Consider the following 20,661-nt stretch of genomic DNA (forward strand, 5'->3'; position numbering starts at 1 on the left):
TGTTCTCCTTCCACCCCCCTCTTCACCCTCCCTCTGCCAACCCACTTTCTCTACTTCAACCCTCCTCCCCATTCCTTCCTCCCCTTCTCTTTCTCTCCCCCTTGTCTTAGTCCTCCTCCCCTGTCCCATATTTCTCCAATCACTTGAATGTATATCCTCCAAAAAAGACCTAAGATCTAGGAAATGCATCAGAACATTAATTATAAACTTATATTTTAAAATATCCCTTTTCCTAAAGATTCCCTACTTTTTCTATAATAAGCAACACATTTTTTTTTATAATGAGGCAAATATGGTAGATTTTTATAGCACGATACACTTTATTCGACATTTATTTTAGGTTGCAATAGAACATGAAAAAAATGATATAAAGTGATCATTTCTAGTGAAAGGCAAAGTAGAACATATTACAAAGAAAATATGGTTAGTACCTTTAGTTCACAGTTACACAGGATAAGATGAGCAGATTTTTTAAAAATACTATGTTAACACCTCAGTAATAAACAGTAACTTCATTATGCTTAAATTTATAAATCACTATGTCACATTAACATGCTCAGTCATATCATACATGGTTTGATGGACATTATTAAATGTATGCTAATCTTTTTTCAAGCAGTCAAATTTCACAATGTGCTGTTCAAGTTAGTATAATATGTATTTCTATAGCAAATGAAGGCACAGCTAGTACAAAGCAGATTTAAACCCTTAGTCTGTTGGGCTGGGAAAAAAAAAATACACTTGCATTGATACTTCAGGAACTTTGTTTTATTTCAAGAAAATATTGTCTTGGTTAACAATTCTGACAGTTGTCACAGCTATATTGTAATAGGAACACAACAAAAAATTTCACAAGAATTAAAACTTTGTAGCACCAAACAACATGCTTTAGATAACTGACAGCAATTTACACGTTTTGACGAATATTACACAGCAACAGGCTAGATAGAATAAACTGATACTTAAGACAATTTAACACAATATTTTAGGCTACCAAGAAGGTACAAAAACTCAAGACTATGAGGAATACTAGTGTTGAGATTACAGGGCAGGTTTTTGCAAAGCTATATAAACCTGCTTTACTTCTGCTTGAAATTTGAGATTCCTGAAAATTCTTTCATGCAGCCTCTTTTATATTGTTGTTATTTCCTGTTTCCATAATCTTTACCGAAATCATAAGTACCGTTGACTTCTCCTGTATAGTAATAGATTGATTTCAGGATGACATTATCATGTAAAGTTTGACCAATTTCAAAATCTTCATCAAGGATAGCATCTTCTCGTGGTTCAAGCTTTCCGATAGTAGGAATTTCAGGAGGACTAAAGAAGTTGAAGAATGATGCATTAGGAACCACTCTTGGCTGGGTTTCAACTTGTCCAGTAGCAGCTGTGTGACTCTGGGTGGTTGTCACTGTGACATCCTTTCCTCTTCTCCAATCTATCTTACAGCCTTTGCAATCTTGGATTTCCCAACCCCAAGAGAAGAAGGGATCATTGCGATCCGGCTTTGACTTTATTATATATGTCTTGGTCAGCACCTCATTCTTGAAGTATGGATTGGGTAGAAAGCAAAATTCAAATGTGTAACTTACAGGCCTGCCGGGTTTTGAAAACTTCAGGCTAACATCAGACAGGAACTTAAGAATGGGCTCATCATACTTCTGAATCATGGGTCCCAGCTTGTCAACATTCTTGAACACAGTCAGCCAATAGTCGGGAATGCCTTTAGGATCTTCTCTTTTAGGCTTTCCTTTGCGAGCTCTTTTATGAGCTCTTTCTTCAGGCGTGACCTCAGGAACTCTTTTTGGAGCCTCTTTTCCTGGAGTCCTGGTCTTAGCCTCTGCTGCTTTAGTCTGCCCTTTATCTTCTGCCTTTGCCTGGGGGGCTTCTTTTGGATCTTCTTTTACTTTAGGCTTGGCCTCCAGAGCATCTTTGGACTCTGCTTTTTCTTCAGTCTTTGCTTTGGGATTTTCTTTTGGTGTTACATTTTCTTCAGCCTTGACCTCAGGTTTTGCTTCCAGATCATCCTCTTCTTCCTCACCCTCTAAAGCAGGCATCTCACTAGAGTCTTCCTGTATCTCTTCTTCGCTGCTGAACACCTCATCCTCCGAATTCCATTCACATTCTTCTTCCGTGGGCTCATATTCTGCATTGATGATTTCGAATCGCCGGTTGTACAGAGGCCTACTGAGTTCGGCATATTTTCGTTCAAGATCATGAACTGCCTTTAAAAACAGGGCATCTACCTTGTCACATTCGTCTTGAATATTTCTGAGAGCCTGCACACGATTTCTAACTGCCCGAGGCAGCTGATCCACGAAACTTCTACCTGACTGAGTCCGCCGCACACTTCTGGAAGGCCCAGGTACACTTACACTTCTATAGAAGGGGCTGCGGCCACTGCTGCTACTGCAACTGCTGCTGCTGCTAGAGCTGCTGCTGTCAGATTCGTCCCCAGAATCGCTAGACGAGATAGCTACCATCTCTTCATCCACCCCCTGGGCGGCAGGCTCCGAGACCCTGTTAGGATCCGCTTCTGCCATTCTGCAAGCCTGCAAACCTCTTAGGGTGGTCACTACCGCGTGCCCAGAGATGGGTAGAAAATGACTCACGGATGCCTGGATGGTGGCGGCGGAAGCCGGGGCTGAGGAGGTGGCAGCGGTGAAGGCAGAAGGAGCGCTGGGCGGGGCGCGGCTGGGCCGAGGTGATTGCACCGGAGGCGGCAGCGGCAGCGGAGGCCTGGGCGAAAGAGGCGGAGGCAAAGCCTCTCTGAGCTGCAGCTGCGGCGGACTGAGGCGTGACGCAGCTGAATGTCGCATTGCGTGAGCCCGAGATCTCTTCACTGCTTACATCTTGTGCCCCCTCCCCTCGCAGTCAGACCTCCGGTTCATTTAGTTCCCAGTGTGCCTTTACCTCGCACCTCATTTGCTGGACAAACTTGATTGACCTTGATTGACAATGCCTCAGCCCAATAAGTGCGCAAGCACACCGCCCCCTCCAGGCTCTGCCCTCCCTTCCAGACGTTCCTTGGTTGCTGAGGCACACACCACTGGAAGACGGTTTTTTTTTTTTTTCCCCCTTAAAATTCTATCTTTATAGATTTATAATTTAAAAAAAAGCTTAGATATGAGGTAAAAATACTAGTCATGGTTCCTAACAAGGGAAGAGGAGTATCCTCTCATCCGCGCATCCTTAATTCCCGTTTGGTTTGTCAGGGGCCTCGTGACAAAAAGCTGTTTTTAAAAAATTGGAAGAAAATGCTCCAAATGGCATCATTGGGTAGTATGATTATGGATTTTTTAAAAAATTCTCTTTCTTTTATCTGAATGTTTTATGAGCATGTATTTTTTACACTGGGGAAAAGGGGGGAGTCGTTTACTGGCGAGGGGGGTGGGCATATTGAATTCCACGTAGCAGCTTTAATAAGTGCTCTCTGTGATGTTTGGCAAGCCTGGTTTATATCCATCTACAAGGTTTGCGAACCCATGCGGCCGTGAGTCAGTTACACCATTTTTACTGTATTCTCTTTTTAAGCTGACAAATAATAGACCCCATCCTTGATGGTGATTTGCCACGTAGTCCTTCTCGGTGCTTGTAACAACCTTGTAGATAAAAGGGATAAACGGGCATTCAAATGTTAGGTAGTATTATTTAAAAGCAGATGGTTTGTGCTATACTTTCCTGCAGCAGTTTTTAATTTCACGAATAGCAGGATGGGAGGGGGAATCTGTGCTGATGAAACTGCCTCCTCTTTCAGGGTGTACTTTACAATGTCATCTGCCACCAGTTTCCGTCTAACATTGTAAAATTCTAGCCATACTGAAGTATGATTTACAGGTCCAGGAATATATAAATAAACTTTTGCAAAATGAAGTTTAAAAACAGTTATCTGTTACTTTTATTTACAGGATTCTTTTCTGCAACAGAACGACTCCCTTGTTACAACCAAAAAGACCAGTGTTTACTTTTCATTAAAAGGTAAGGAACATATTTAGCCCATTTTTATGAATGACAAGCATTACCTATCTATATTTGAATAAAAATTCACAAGATGTAGTCTTTTAATTAGAAGATATCTTGTTAGTTCCATGGAAACAGAAAAATCCACAGAGGTGATTTGGAATACTAATGTAGAAAATAACCTAATTAATCACATTCATTTTTCTAAACTTGCTCATAGACTACAAGTAACAAATTAAAATATAAAATGATGAATTATTCATTTCAAATGAGGAAAAGGATTAAAGTTAGATTAACCCTTATCTTTCCTTTTTATTACAGAATTTTGTGCTTAGTTATTTAGTCATATTTTTTAAAAATTAGGAAACACTTTTATTTCTATTTTGTAAATGAATTTACTTTTATTATTTATTCCTGATTGTCAAAGTATGTTAGCATTGTAAGGAAAAACACAGCATAGAAAATTTCAATGATGATACAAACACAGTCTTAATCAAGTGATAACCACTGTTAGAATTTTGATGCATTTCCTTCCAGAATTTTCTTTGTAAATATACACGCATGCCTGTTTACATATGCTGTTTTATCTATGTGATACCATATTGTGTTTTGTAATCTGCTCATTTATCAAATTAATTGTGGCTATACTTTCACAGAAAATGGTTGAACATATCATTTTAAAATAGATGCATATTCCATGGAAATATTTCCCTTAATTTAACCAGATTCCTATTGTACAGCAGCTACTTCTCATACTACCTCTCTACTAACACACACATATTTTTCCTGTTACAAAATAGTTATCCCATATACCTACTCTATGCACTTGTAAAAATTAGCCATATGATAAATTCCTAGAAATGAGAGTCCTGAAATAAACTGCCTGCTCATTTTACTCTTTGATACATAGTGCCAAACGTCTCTCCAGAAAAAATTATCACAATTTGCAATTACACCAACAATGCATAAGTTCATTTATTTAGTCATTCAACTATTATATTTTTGTGCCTGCCATGTGCCAGGCACATGTGGTAGAGGATGATGATATAATACTGAGTAAAACTTACTGGGTGCATATCCTTTCATTTTTATAATTTTAATTAAAATATATACTATGGAAACAATGATTTAAATCAATGAAGCTATGCTGTAAATATTGTTCTACAAATTATTATTTTCCCTTAAAATGATGAACATATTTTGTTAATGAAGGAACTTATATTTTATAGTACTTTAATGGTTTAATATACATGTTAAATTTTGTGCCAACAAGAATTAGTATTTTGAAGTGAGCAATGAGTTTGGGATTCAGATTTTTTAATGTATTTTTATTAGCTAGTTAATTTTCTGAGTATCACTTATTTGATAATCTTTCTGTCTCACACTTATTTGAAGTGCTACCTTTACAGTATTAACTAAATTTGGTTCTGTTTCTCAATTCTGTTTTCTGATCCATTCTCCATAAAGTTAGTTAAAGTGTTAGGTGCTCAGTCATGTCCGACTCTTTACCACCCCATGGACTGTAGCATGCCAGGGTCTTCTGTCCATGGAATTCTCCAGGCAAGAATACTGGAGTAGGTAGCCATCCCCTTCTCCAGGGGATCTTCCCCACCCAGGGATCAAACCTAGGTCTCCTGCACTGTGGACAGATTCTTTACCATCTGAGCCACCAGGAAAGCCTGATCCAATCTCCATAATTTATCTGCAAATAACTAAGGAGGCAGTTTTTAAAATAACTTTATATTTTCTAGAAATGATATGGATTGAAAAAAGTCAGTATGTTGAATTCCAAAAAATAAATTTAAAATAACTCAAAATATGCTGATAGTCACCATTCTCATTTTAATAAACATCTCTAAGTTAATTTCTTATTATTATGCATTTGTATTCATTAGATTAGTGGTAAAATTGAAAGTCTTTCATTTGTTTATCATCCACTTTGGAATTGCTTATTCATATCCTTTGTTTTTCTGCTGAATTGAGAAAAAAAATAATCAGTGGTTGAAATCCTAAGGGTGAAATAGTTTTGGCCTTGATTTAAGACATCTGTGACTCTTTTAGAAAATATCGCTCTTCTAATTTATGATATTGGACAAATATGGCTCAACCACAGCTTTCATTCTAAAATTACCTACTTAGAGCATTATTTACATGCTTTTCAAGCATTAGTTTCTTAATCACTCACGCTGATACAGAAAAATTTGGAATGGAACAGGGAGAGTAAAAAGAGAAAAAATATTGTGAAAAGAACCTCATTCTGGGATGCATGAGTCAAATGGTCGGGCCTGGTGGGCTGGGAAGACCCAGAGGAATCGGGTGGAGAGGGAGGTGGGATGGCGGACCGGGATGGGGAATACGTGTAACTCTATGGCTGATTCATATCAATGTATGACAAAACCCACTGAAAAAAAAAATTAAAATTAAAAAAAAAAAAAGAACCTCATACAAAGATACTATATTAATGAGCTATACTGCTTTTGATTGGAAGTATTTTTCCCCCAAGCCATAGATTTTAGGTGCCTTTTTCTAACAATGGTCTATTTTTGATATGCATGCACTACTTTAGATATCTCATGACACACTTATTTCTGTAGCTTTTTTTGGTCGATTAGTTAATTTTATAATGGCAGGTCCCTAAAAGAAAATATTGTATTCATATAATGAATTTAATTTACATATAATACCATATTTTTTCTATTTTAAGTATTAGTGCTAGTATATAATATGCTATTTTTCTACATAAGGCTATCTGTAAATTACTTGTATAGTGATATGATCTCTATTCCATTGTTTTAAGATATTCTTTTGCTGGGTTAAATGTTCGTAGTTCTACATGAGATGGTTAAGACAGAATCTATTTCAGGTTGAACAGGACTCTTGGATGTCTCTTTATACTTTCCCTGTTTTGATCATACACACAATCTTACCCATCACCCCTGCCACACAAACACAATACATAATACACAATGAAAACTGCTTTAGCAGTATCTTTTGTTGTAGGTGTTTAAGAAGCCAAGCATTGAAACTTTGTTTATTTTTGGACTTGTTGGTTTTTTTTTTATTGTTCTTCTAGACAGACTTTTTCTGAGTTAAAAAAAAAATAGTTCTTTTTTTTCTCTTTTTTTTCCATTTATTTTTATTAGTTGGAGGCTAATTACCTTACAATATTGTAGTGGTTTTTGTCATATATTGACATGAATCAGCCATGACCCAGCAATCCCACTTCTGGGCATACACACTGAGGAAACCAGATCTGAAAGAGACACGTGCACCCCAATGTTCATCGCAGCACTGTTTATAATAGCCAGGACATGGAAGCAACCTAGATGCCCATCAGCAGACGAATGGATAAGGAAGCTGTGGTACATATACACCATGGAATATTACTCAGCCATTAAAAAGAATTCATTTGAATCAGTTCTAATAAAACAGTTATTTTTAAAACAATTTTACTGAAGTACAGTTGACACTGCAACAACAGTTTTGAGCTGCATGGGCCCACACATTTTTTTTTCAATAAATATCATAGTACTACACAAGCCACTGTTAGTTGAATCCCAGAATGAAAAACTGTGGATACTATGGCATGCTATAAAGCTATACACAAGATTTTTGACTGCACAGAGGATCACAACTTTCTTATCCATTCGTCTGCTGATGGGTATCTAGGTTGTTATAACTTTTATTTTTAAGAAACTTGATTTAGTAAACATATCAAACTTTGTGCCAGTAAACGTGCATAATCTTTTCTGACACAAATGGAATATGCCCCTGTAACATTTGATTTTTAAAAGGAACTATTTGTAAATTACATTTCTGGCATTATAGCCTTACCTGCATGGAATTTAAGAGAACAGTTACAATAGAAGAGAAGGAAAATTGGTTAGTAATTTGGATATTTGTTCTAATGCTACTTTTCAACTTAAAAAATAGCATAAATTGTTCAAAAATGTAAATCCATATCACAAAAGAGCACTTTTACAAGGCCACTCAAGAATCTTTTGCCCACAATACTCATGGGAAGAATTATCACACAAAAATTCTAGTAAAGTAAACCTTTTAAACTGCAAATTTGGAAGCATTTTATTTCATTCTGCTAAAAAGGGAGGAAAAATTTTTGCTAAGTTTTGACTGGTGAGCAATGTTCATGCATTTATATATGACTACAAAAACTGTTTCTAAATTTTATATTCTATTTGGACAATATAGAACAAGCTCAAATGATATTTTCTGTAATTTTTTCATCCAGAATACCCAAATATGTTTAATTAATTACATTACATGCATCCTCTGAGAAAAAGAAAAGTCTTAAGGAGTTGTAAATATTCTTGCTGGTGGAAACAAATATGTATTCCACAGCTCTTCAGAGATGATTGTGTTAAACAACATACACACCATTTTAAAAATCCTTTCAGAATTTAAGAGTAGAATCTCAATAATAACCAAAATTCAGCATTTGATTTCCTTAGTGAGACTTTATGACCTAAGTGATTTTAGCATAGGTTTGGGCATCAGAATTGCTAGGCTGAATCTTGGTTACTCCTCTTACTAGTTGTATTAGACATTGGGCAGGCTACCTCACTTTTATTACTTCTATTCTCCCTCTCTAAAATGGGGCTGAAATATCACACAGATCTCAAATTCAGTATTATTTGCTAGTTTTCATAATATTATCTTTGATCAAGATTGTGTGTAAAAAAACATTTCTTACTATGTAGTCTTAAGCCACTCACAGCATTTCTTTCTGAATATGCTGTGACTTGTATTTTGGAAGCAGCATGTGCTATGTCACTTCAGTCTTGTCCGACTCTTTGGAAGCAGCATGCTGCTGCTGCTGCTAAGTCACTTCAGTCGTGTCTGACTCTGTGTGACCCCATAGATGGCAGCCCACCAGGCTCCCCCATCCCTGGGATTCTCCAGGCAAGAACACTGGAGTGGGTTGCTATTTCCTTCTCCAATGCACTGAAGTGAAAAGTGAAAGTGAAGTCACTCAGTTGTGTCTGACTCTTAGCGACCCCATGGACCGCAGCCTACCAGGCTCCTCCATCCATGGGATTTTCCAGGCAAGAGTACTGGAGTGGGGTGCCATTGTCTTCTCCGTTGGAAGCAGCATAGGACTCTACAAATAGAGATTTTCCAACTCTAACATGCGTGAGGGTGGAAATTTTATGACTGTCAGCAACTCCTTGATAATAGTAATATTAGGTCTTAATAGTTCTAAAGTCAAATAGTTACTCATCCTGCTTGGCATTGTGTGCCTACAGAATATCTCCTATTATTTCAAATGAAAATAAATCATTACAATTTTAAATAAAATTCAAACCAAGTATCATTTTAGTATTTTACAGCACATGCAACCCCTTTTCTTTCTTGAGAGCTTTCAGACTTGTTGATAGTCCTAAATTATACATCTTCATTATTTAAATCTCAGACTCATATTTTGTATTTATTTTTCATACCTTTTATTTTTATACCATTATGAAGGTTAAAAGTATAAAATTTGCATACCATTAATTACATAAATTTTAAAACATAATAAAAAATAACTTTCAATGTGTTAATGACTTCTGCTCTTGATATTTAAATGTATATATATATATATATACATTTACTTTTTACATGTTGGTTAATTTTAGCATACTATGCATCATGACTTAATTTTAAATGCTCACCTAGCACTTTAGATGTCCTATCTCATTTCTATTTCTTAGAGTATTGGTGTCAAATCTAATGAACAGATGGTTGGAAAATATAGTCCTAATTGAAGACAAAAGGGATTTTAGAGATCTTTTAGTCCAATCTTCTTATACAGACTGGGGAAACTGAGGCCTTCCTTATTGGATGGACATTCTAGGACTTTACATATATTTGTCACTACAGACAATTCTGCAGTTAACACACTTTTACATGTATTATGTATTCAAAAAGTGATTTTCTCAAATGTTAATGGCTTTGGTTTAGAGCAATTTAAGGAGTAAATAAAGATTGTTCATATCCTCTAATAATGGATAATTACCCTAACCATAAGCACTGTGTAGTAAGTATTCATAGTTGTCACTAAATGATAATAAATAATTGTATTTATCACCTTCAGGTATCAGACACTGAAATAAGTGCTTTACTTTTACTGTTTAATGAAGCCATTTGGGGTTCATTATCATCCTCATACTATCTTTGTTTGATATCCTCATCTCACCCTTAGTACTATATCTTCAGTGAGGAGACTGAGTAACTTGTTGAAGGTCAAATAGTTTATAATCAGAAAAGCTCAGATGTGAAAACAGATGATTTGATTCCAGAAGTTGAGTTCTTAACCACTCTACTACACCATCTTTAAGGAACAAAAGTGAATGAACTCCTCAACAGGAGTTCGCTCCTCAACTCCTAGAACTGGAGTTAAATGACAGCCCTGACCTTTCTTCCATCCTTCTGTAATAGTTATGTCCTCTTCGTATTAGCAACTTTAGGGACATCAGTTGGAGAAGGCAACGGCACCCCACTCCAGTACTCTTGCCCAGAAAACCCCATGGACAGAGGAGGCTGGTAGGCTGCAGTCCCTGGGGTCTCAAAGAGTCGGACACGACTGAGCGACTTCACTTTCACTTTTCACTTTCATGCATTGGAGAAGGAAATGGCAACCCACTCCAGTGTTCTTGCCTGGAGAATCCCAGGGACGGCGGAGCCTGGTGGGCTGCAGTCTATGGGGTCGCACAGAGTCGTACACGACTGAAGCGACTTAGCAGCAGCAGCAGCAGGGGCATCAGTACTCAAGTTCCTCTGACTTACACAAGAGATTTAGCTTGAACTGACAGGTTATACTGGAACAAGCTAGTTTAATGAAAAAGATGGTTTTCGTTAAATTTAACATGCCTAATGACTTTATTTGGTTAACAGCCAAACACTGGGAGATCAGAGTTTAAAGTAAAAACCAAAGTATTCAATCCACAATTAAATGAAAATTACACTAGGAATTTTTGCATTTAGTATCCCCAGCAGCAGAGGAACTTGTATTTCTGCTGCTAAGTGACTTCAGTCGTGTCCAACTCTGTGCAACCCCATAGATGGTAGCCCGCCAGGCTCCCCTGTCCCTGGGATTCTCCAGGCAAGAACACTGGAGTGGGTTGCCATTTCTTTCTCCGACTTGTACTTCAAGAAGCCTAAAATTCGACCTGAATATCAGGAAATGTCCTTGAAATCTATACATTTTATCTGTACACTTCTTTTCAATATTTGATTTGTGTTCTATAATTTATTGACATAGTTTTTTATGTAAGATTCCTGGTCCCTGAGTAAAATTAACACCCAAAATGATACACTATGATAATCTGATCTATTTTCCTGTGAATTTCAGGCAGCAGCACAAACTCTGGAGTCTGCATTTAAATCCTTCCCTTTACTGTCTATATGACCTTGGACAATTCTTAGTTTTCTTATAAAAACAGGATGATAGGAACAGCCCTACGGGGTGGTTACATAAGAGTCTAGGAGCTAATCTGTGTAAATTATTTATTCATATGTGTAAAGGCTCAATAAGTGCTATCTATTATTATGCCATTCACAGGACCACATAGGGTTCCTGTCCCAGTTAAATAAGGATGTTCCAGGGCCAAGGTTTATGAGATTAATCAACTTACAATACTATGTTTTATATATTCAAATTAGAAAATAAGTTGAATTTGCCTTATAACCCAAAGTAACGTTTTGTCAGGGTGAGAACTTATATCCTTGGGTTAGTTATTCTCCACTGGGGCAGGCTTTTCAGTTAAATGACATGCTTGTTGTTGTTTAGTTGTTAAGTAATGCCCCACTCTTTACAACTCCTTGAACTGTAGCCTGCCAGACTTCTCTGTCCATAGAATTCCCCAGGCAAGAATACTGGAGTGGGTAGCCATTCCCTTCTCCAGGGGATCTTCTCGATCCAGGGATTGAATCCAGGCCTCCCACATTGCAAGTTGATTCAGTACCATCTGAGCCACCAATGCTTCAGCAAATCTAGTTAGTACTAATACTTCCAAGGTGAAGATAGCTAACACTTCACTGTTCTCTAACTCATCAATGAAAGAGAAGCAGGGAAATTGCATCATGACTGACTACAAGTGAGTAAATGAACAAGATAGCTAATTAAGGCATTGTTTTAATTATCAAAAAGCTACTTAATACAGAGAAAGAAATGAAATGGAACCACAAATTCTCCAGATTTATAATTTTGTTTTAGTGACTCTCTTAAAATTGTTGTAACCAAAATTTCAAACTAATGATATCGAGCAGTTTTGTTTCTCTTGTTTTATAACCAGTGTTTGTCTATCTAAAAGGCTAAGCATTGTTTGTTTAGAGATAATCAAATGTTCTAATTAACACAATTTCATTATCTAGCATCATGAGACTTTATCTTGACTTCTCTGAAAGGAAGAATAAAGATGACTTAAAGACAGAATTACATGAATTATTAGACTAAATGGCCTATCTGCTTGCAGCGCTCTCCATGCTATTCCTTAGCTTCTAATACATAGTTTTTTGAAGAATATTCCTGAAAATACTTACCTTATCCCTGTTCTAATCCCAAAGTTTTGGTGATATTCCACTGTCTGGAGTCAGATCTGTGCATGTAAGCCTAAGCTGTGTCTTTTACCCTCTGGTGACCTTGTGCAAATTTTTCGATTCCCTTTGCCCCAGTTTCATCATCTGTAAAGTGAGGATAATAACAGTACCTTCCTCATAGAAACATGGTGAGCTTTAAGTAGCATAATGCATGTAAAATACTTTGAATGTGGTGAATGCTCCATCAGTAAATTCTAACTTCCTTACCAAATTTATCTTCTCCAGGAATGCTTACCCAGTAGAATGTAGTTCTTTAACTCTTCAGTTATTTCAGGGCTTATTTACTAAAGCTATATTAAAGTTTTATATATGTTTGAAAAACATTTTAATGGAGCCACATAGATCATTTCTTTTGCAAACCTGTTCTTTCCCCAAGTATATTTTAAATTTCCCTAGTACAGGACCTGAGATGTTTTCTTATATGTAACTCTCCATCTTCACACAGAGTATTTGCTCTGCACAAGAATACACTTAGTACTAATAAACCAACTTCTGAAACTAATGAACCGGCTTCCTGAGATCAGGAGTGTTAGTACTTGCTGCTGAAGTTTTTATTGCCTCTATTTTTCTTTAAAAATTGTGTCATACCCTAATGCACCAAATTTACTGCTGCATACCTGCCATGCAGCAAATCACATTAATTTAGTACATTTTCAATATTTAAAGAATTAGTGTTTTAGCAACCAAATCTTAAATAGGAGCACTTCACACACTTATAGCTAGGAGACTATGCAGTCTTTAGAAGAAAAATTGTGGAATTTAATGAGGATCTAGAGTATTAAATTCAAATGTCTGTGTACTTGACCTTCTGTTTCATTAGTATTTTCTTTCATAAGACAAGATTTCTAAAAAATAATTATCTGAAAATTGTTTTACAAATAATAGGCATTAAAACAAAAATATATACTGAAGTATCAGAGTATCTTTTTTCAATAAATTGTACTCTGGATATCATTTAAAAAACTATTCAGTATGTTTCAGTTAAGTAAGATGAGTAAGCTCTAAAGATCTGTTGTATGATATTGTACATATTGTCAACAGTAGTGTATTGTATGCTTAAAATTTGTTAAGAGGATATATCTCATGTTAAGGGTTCTTACCACAATAAAATATTTTTTAAAAAAAGACTACTCTGAGAACCAGATTTTGTTTGTTTTCAGAGCCTTGCTGTGTTAATTAAGCATGTAACATGTCACATTGAATTTTCCTTACTTGTAGCATATTTAGAAACAAATTTACCAATTCCTGCATTACTTATAAGATGCTTTTCTTTGAGAAGTCATGTTTTTCTTTAACACAAAATCCAGTTATGGAAGTCTTTAAATGATTAGGAAAATGCCAGAAACTAGGACTTGAGAACACATCTGCCTTGGTAACAACAAAAGATCTGGTTATCAATAGGTGCAAATATGCCCAGAGTAGAGTGTCAAATGAAAAAGGCAAGTTGCAAAACAGTACCATCAGTATGATTTTGTCTACATAAAAATGCATATAAAAAGGTGTATATATGGAGTGTGCATGTGTATATGGGATTCTCTGGTTCAGTTCAGTTCAGTTGCTCAGTCGTGTCTGGTATTTTCATGTTCATAGAAAAATTTCCAAAAATATACACACCAAACTGATCTAACTAGAAGGAAAAGCTTTAACTTTTTGTTTTCTATTCTGAAGCCCTTCTTGAATTTTAAACAATGAGCACATATTATTTTTATAACTAAAAAGAAAAAAATATTGCAGTGACAATGAATAACATTGTTTAAATAAGTTTGCATTGTATTTTAGTCAAAAAAGGTTTATACAAAGAGCTTGAGTACTGTCCCAATTATTGCTTTTGCAAAGTAGGAAGCAGCTTTTGCTTGAGCCACACTCATATAGCCTGATCTGTATACATTTCTTTCATTCAAATTGTTTCCATTCCACTTATTTCAAAACTCATATCTTATTGACTTGTACAGCTGTTTTTTTAATTAATTAATTTTTTTTTTATTGAAGGGTAATTGCTTTACAGAATTTTGTTGTTTTCTGTCAAACCTCAACATGATTCAGCCGTAAGTATACATATATCCCCTCCCTTTTAAACTTCCCTCCCGTCTCCCTCCCCATCCCACCCCTCTAGTATGAAACAGAGCCCCCCGTTTGAGTTTCCTGAGCTATAGAGCAAATTCCTGTTGGCTATCTATTTTACATACGGTAATGTAAGTTTCCATGTTACTCTTTTCATATATCTCACCCTGTCCTCTCCTCTCCCCATGCACAGCTATTTTTAATGGAGAAAATGATTCTTGCTTCTAGAGGCTCAGGTTGCCTGGAAAATGAAGACCATGAGTAGACTAACCATTCTTCTGAGCCGTTTATTTTTAACTTTATGGGGAAAACTTAGGCCAATTCTTACAAATAACTGGATTTTGTGATATCCTTTCCTTACTGTGGCTTTGTGATGATTTGAAGAAATTTAAAGCCATAAAATATTGCTTGATCATAAAATTACTAGGAAAAGTGCATTTTTTTCTGCAAGTGATATATATAGAGTTTAACTACAAATGATGTGAATTTGCTTGTAAGTTTATAATATGCTTGCTATGACATTCTGTTCAATTCAGTAAAAGACATATGCTTACTGTACTGAAATTTAAAATCACTGAACCAAAGTCATTATAAAATAGTAAAAATTAATAGGATGCACATTTTAGAGATAAAACTATGACAATTGATAAAGTATTCTATTTACTATTCCCTTCTATACTCTCTTGCTTTCTGTCATTTCACTTTTTCAAACCACTATTATTTTCCATCTGAATTATTTACCTCATCCTTGTTATCTCCCTACCTCAAGCTCTCTTCCTTCTCTTCTAACCTATACTATGTTGTGAAGCTAACCTTTCTAAAATGTCATTTTCATCATATTTTACCCTTCTTGAAACTCTGCAGTGAATCTTCATTGAAAGGCAGAGTGGTGAAGGGAAAAAAAAAGAACAAAAAAAACCCCAGAAGTTTTGAAGTCAGACAAACTTGGGTTTGAGTCTTGGTAAGTAATTTTTTAGAAATTAAGATTCGAGTCAAGTATACCCATATTTACCAGTTGCTAGCTGTATGGCCTTGGAATGTTACTTAATCTCATCAACCCACAGCCTCTTTATCAGTGAAAAGTGGAAAATAATACATAACTAATTCATAACAGTGAAAAAGTATTAGTTGCTCAGTCATGTTCTACTCTTTGCAACCCCATGAACTGTAGCTCGCCAGACTCCCCTGTCTGGGGAATTCTCCATGCAAGGATACTAGAGTGGAGAGCCATTCCATTCTCCAGGGAAATTTCCTGACCCAGGGATCGAACCCAGGTCTCCTGTTTGACAGGCCGATTCTTCACAATCTGAGTCATGAGGAAAGCCCAACTAATTCCTAATAATAACATATCACTTAGGACTTTTCAGCTACAAGCAGTATAAAACAACTCTGGCTGTTTTACTCAAAATTTAATTCTTTGGAAAATAACAAGGTTTCACAGAATCTGTGGAAGATTGGTGAGTCAGGTCTGGAAGCAGGCAGGAACTGAAGTAGCTCTGGATACCTTAGGAAGGAGAAAACACAGGACCTCATAACCAAAGTAGTCTAATCATGGTGTTTAGGATGAGATAAACTGAAACTTCAATCACTTTCAATTTAATTGTTTGTCCTTTCACTACAATAGGGTAAGGCTTCTAGTTATAGTCCCATTAGATTCTTCTCAAGAGAAAATCAGAGTGCTAGGAGAATGAGGAAATGGATGCCCAATATCCAACATACAACAATTGCCGGCTATGTATGTAAACCACCAGTCACATATTAGGTGCTCAGTAAATGGCTATTTTAACAGAATTATGTCTGGAAAACTTAATCAGGCCTTCATGGCTGTTCAGTTTCTGACCTTAATCAACTTTTTAAACTTAATATTCTCCCCAATTCTCTACATAAAACTTGAATTCTCATTTCTTTCCTTCTCACTTAATCCATTTTCACTGCCTGAAATATTCTCAACCTCTCTCACTTTTTAATTTCCAATTTATTTCTTGAAAGCCTCAGTTTAGTTCTTTTTCTGGTCCCAGAATCACTGATTTTGTTTCCTCATTTCTCTTAATCATGCATTGCTTCTTGACATCTTTTTTGAATGGTAGTCTTATATTGCTAAATCTTCACATTCCCAGCTGGATTATACATTCCTTCATAAGAGAGGTTATGTATCATATATTTATTTGCTTCCTTGATGACACTGAACCCAGTGCCTTACACATAGTAGGTGCTCATAAACTTATGATAAATGAGTGCAAGAATGTAAATTATTAATTTAAATTGAAACATTCATTTAATGATCACCTTTTGTATACTCAGCACTGTGGTGATTATTTTGAGAATGTAGGAAAAAAAAACACATTGAAAGTTGTCTTTATAGGTTACAGTTTAATTTACGAGCAAAAAAAATAAAAACATGAAGTACCAAAAGTGCAGTTATATTAATAAGTAAAACATATCATGATAAGATGTTATATATTGGTACTAAGTGTATGAGAATATACAAAAAGCAGGAATAACTAATAGTTATGGAAAATTTGAGAAGGAAGTCTTATTGAGGTGGAGAAGTGGAGTTAGCAGGAAGTTTTTGTTATTCAGTTGCTCAATCATGTACGACTATTTGCAGCCCCATAGGCTGTAGCACACCAGGCTTCCCTGTCCTTCACCATCTCCCAGAGCTTGCTCAGACTCCTGTCCATTGAGTCAGTGATGCCATCCAGCCATCCCAACCTCTGTCATCCCCTTCTTCTCCTGCCTTCAATCTTTCCCAGCATCAGGGTCTTTTCCAATGATTCAGCTCTTTGCATCAGGTGGCCAAAGTATTGGAGTTTCAGCCTCAGCATCAGTCCTTCCAATGAATATTCAGGACTAATTTCCTTTAGGATGGATTGGTTGGATCTCCTTGCTCTCCAAGGGACTCTCAAGAGTCTTCTCTGACACCAGAGTTCAAAAGGATCAATTCTTCAGCACTTAGCCGTCTTTATAGTTCAACTCAAACATCCATACATGACTATTGGACTACTGAAAAAAAACCCATAGCTTTGACTATTTGGATCTCTGTCAGCAAAGTGATGTATTAGCATTTTTTTTTTTTTTTTGCTTATCTTTTATTTATTTTTTCCCATTTATTTTTATTAGTTGGAGGCTAATTATAATATTGTAGTGGCTTTTGCCATACATTGACATGAATAAGCCATGGATTTTTCATATGCTGTCTAGGTTTGTCATGCTTTTCTTCCAAGGAGCAAGCATCTTTTAATTTCATGACTGTAGTCATCATCTACAGTGATTTTGGAGCCCAAGAAAATAAAGTCTGTCACTGTTTTTATTGTTTCCCCATCTATTTGCCATGAAGTGGTAGGACCAGATACCATGATCTTAGTTTTTTTTTAATGTTGAGTTTTAAGCCAGTTTTTCATTCTGCTATTTCACTTTCATCAAGAGGCTCTTTAGTTCCTCTTTGCCTTCTGCCATAAGGGTGGTGTCATCTGCATGACAGGTTTTTGATGTTTCTCTCTGCAGTCTTGATTCCAGCTTGTGCTTCATCCAGCTCAATATTTTGCATGATGTACACTTCATAGAAGTTAAATAAGCAGGGTTTTAATATACAACCTTGACATACTCTTTCCCAATTTTGAACCAGTCCATTGTTCCATGTCCAGTTCTAGCTGTTGCTTCTTGACCTGCATATAGGTTTCTCAGGAGGCAGGTGTGGTCTGGTATTCCCATCTCTAAGAATTTTCCAGTTTATTTTGATTCACACAATCAAAAGCTTTAATGTAGTCAATGGAGCAGAAGTAGATGTTTTTCTGGAATTTTCTTGCTTTTTCTATGATCCAGTGGATGTTGGCAATTAGTTATCTGGTTCTTCTGCCTTTTCTAGATTCAGCTTGAACATCTGGAGTTCGGTTTGTGTCCTGTTAAAGCCTCACTTTGAGAATTTTGAGCATTACTTTGCTAGTGTGTGAAATGAGTGCATTTTTGCATTAGTTTGTACATTCTTCAGCACTGCCTTTCTTCCTAGCAGGAAGTAGTCTGAAACATAACTGGATATATGAAACCAGAACTGGGAAAAGGCTTAGCAATTGGGGCTGGAGATACAGGCTTGTGATTCATTTTTTTGTAAGCAGTGTTAGTGTAAATGGAGAAATTATGAAAATTAGTACATAGAGTAAGCCTAAGAAAAGCCATGTAGGTGCCATAAAGGAAGTCCACCAAATTCTTCCATTTAAAACATCCCTGTGTTTTCTAAAACAGATTTTTTTGAATTTAGTATGAAAAAGTGAAAAAGTGGAAGTATTAGTCATTCAGTCATGTCTGACTCTTCTCGACCCCATGAACTGTAGCTTGCCAGGCTCCTCTGTCCATGGAATTCTCTAGGCAAAAATACTTTCACTTTTTCATACTACATTTTAATACATACTGTAAAATTTATTCTTTTCAATGTATATTTCAGTGGTTTTAGTAGATTAGTAGAATTGTGCAACAATCATCACAATTCAGTTTTAAAATTTTTCCATCATCCAAAAATTCTTTGAGACCCATTAGCAGTAAATCTCTTCTCCCATCCTCAGGCTTAAGCAAATACTCTTCTGTTTTCTTTCTGTGTAAATTTGCCTTTTCTGTACATTTAATATAAATGGAATAATATAATATGTGGTCCATTATGCCTAGTTCTTACACTGAGCATATTTTTAAGGTGTAGCATGTATCAATAACTTGTTCCTTTTAATTGATTAATAATATTCCATTGTGTAAATATAGCACAATTTGTTCATTCATTTACTAGATGCTGGACATTTACATTTTTTCCATTTTTTTTCTTTTTATGGGTAATGCCTCTATGAATAGTGACAACATGCCTCTGTGTGGACATATAATTTTATTTCTTCTGGTTAGAGGGCATAAAGTAAAATGACTATTATATGGGAAAATTTTGTTTAACTTATTAAAAAACTGTCAAAATGTTTACCAAAGTGTCTGTACCATGTTATATTCCCACCAACAATGCACAGATGGTCTGCTTTCTGTACATCCTCAAACCTTGATACTGTTTGTCTTTTTTATTTTAGACATTCTAGTGGATATGTAACAGTTTCTAATTGGTATTTTGATTTACATTTCCCTAATGATTAATGATGTTGCATATCTTTTCATATCCTTTTAAGCCATTCATATCTACTTTCACAAAATGTTGAATCAAATCATTTGCCTATTTTTGTTTTTTTTCTTCCTAATAATTATTGAATCATAAGAGTTATTCAAATACTCTGTATACAAGCTTATTTTATTATTATTATTATTTTTAATATGGCTTTCTCTTTAAATCCCCTACCTCCTCAAATTCTCAAAAAAAAAAAAAAAAAAAAAAACCCAGAAATTAAACATACGGAAGCTCAAAGAACCAAGGCAACCCAGCCTGAGTAGCAAACACCTTCCCACAGAGGCCAAAGTTCTGGGTGCTGGGGTCTCCATTCAGAGCCTGGTAGTTAAAGCTGATGCAGAATAAAGTACTCCAAATGCTACCAGTAACCCTGCCCAGAGGGACTTTCTGCACAGGAGTACCCCTAACAGGGCCAGGCTATGTAAAAAGTGGTGTTTGTTGGTCTTGTGAAAGAGCTTCTTCCTGTGGGCATCCAGGAACTAGCTCCATGAGCCCTGTAGGAGGCCAAGCCTAAAGCCCCCTACCCCCTACCGCTATAGACAAGGCACTCAGGCAGCAGAAAGCAGCCCCTGGACCAGCCATGGCTGTGGATCTACAAGCTTTTTATTAGATCTGTGATTTGCAAATACTTTCTGCTAGTCTGTCGTTTTACTTTTGTTTTCTTATTGGTGACTTTTGAGGAGCAAAAGTTGATAAATTCAAATTGATCAATTTTGTCTTCTATGGGTCATGCCCTCAGTATTGTATCTCTGCCCTGCTCAAGGTCACAAAAATTTTCTTTTTTTTCTTCTAGAAGTTACTTATTTTAGCTCTTAAATTTGGGTCTGTGATGCATTTTGAGTTAAGTTTTTGTATATGGCATGGCATGAAGCAAGGGTCTAATTTCTTTCCCTATT

The 20,661-nt window shown here is 36.0% G+C and overlaps 2 protein-coding genes across 11 annotated transcripts in view; one reads left to right on the forward strand and one right to left on the reverse strand.

The window, feature by feature from the left end:
* Nucleotides 1–302: 302 nt before the first annotated feature.
* Nucleotides 303–2,883, reverse strand: NAP1L3 (nucleosome assembly protein 1 like 3). The gene has a single exon (XM_065915243.1). It carries the CDS (start codon nt 2,817–2,819, stop codon nt 1,143–1,145), a length of 1,677 nt encoding a protein of 558 aa, XP_065771315.1. The 5' UTR covers nt 2,820–2,883; the 3' UTR covers nt 303–1,142.
* A 158-nt stretch (nt 2,884–3,041) lies between these two features.
* Nucleotides 3,042–20,661, forward strand: part of FAM133A (family with sequence similarity 133 member A) — a 45,472-nt gene continuing 27,852 nt past the window's right edge. For 3 of the 10 annotated variants that reach the window (XM_065916244.1, XM_065916238.1, XM_065916245.1), the window contains exons 1-4: nt 3,216–3,279; nt 3,909–3,978; nt 14,672–14,750; nt 15,484–15,580. Coding sequence is in view for 2 of the 10 variants with exons in the window: in XM_065916235.1 (XP_065772307.1) it covers nt 3,147–3,282; nt 3,909–3,978 (206 nt within the window). In the remaining 8 variants the exon portion in view is untranslated. Of the gene's footprint in view, nt 3,283–3,459; nt 3,494–3,908; nt 3,979–14,671; nt 14,751–15,483; nt 15,581–20,661 lie in introns of those variants that run through there. The other 7 variants (XM_065916239.1, XM_065916240.1, XM_065916235.1 and 4 more) reach the window with 7 other exon arrangements.

The sequence above is a fragment of the Muntiacus reevesi genome, chromosome X (genome assembly GCF_963930625.1).
Source record: "Muntiacus reevesi chromosome X, mMunRee1.1, whole genome shotgun sequence".
In the NCBI taxonomy this organism is placed as follows: Eukaryota; Metazoa; Chordata; class Mammalia; order Artiodactyla; family Cervidae; genus Muntiacus; species Muntiacus reevesi.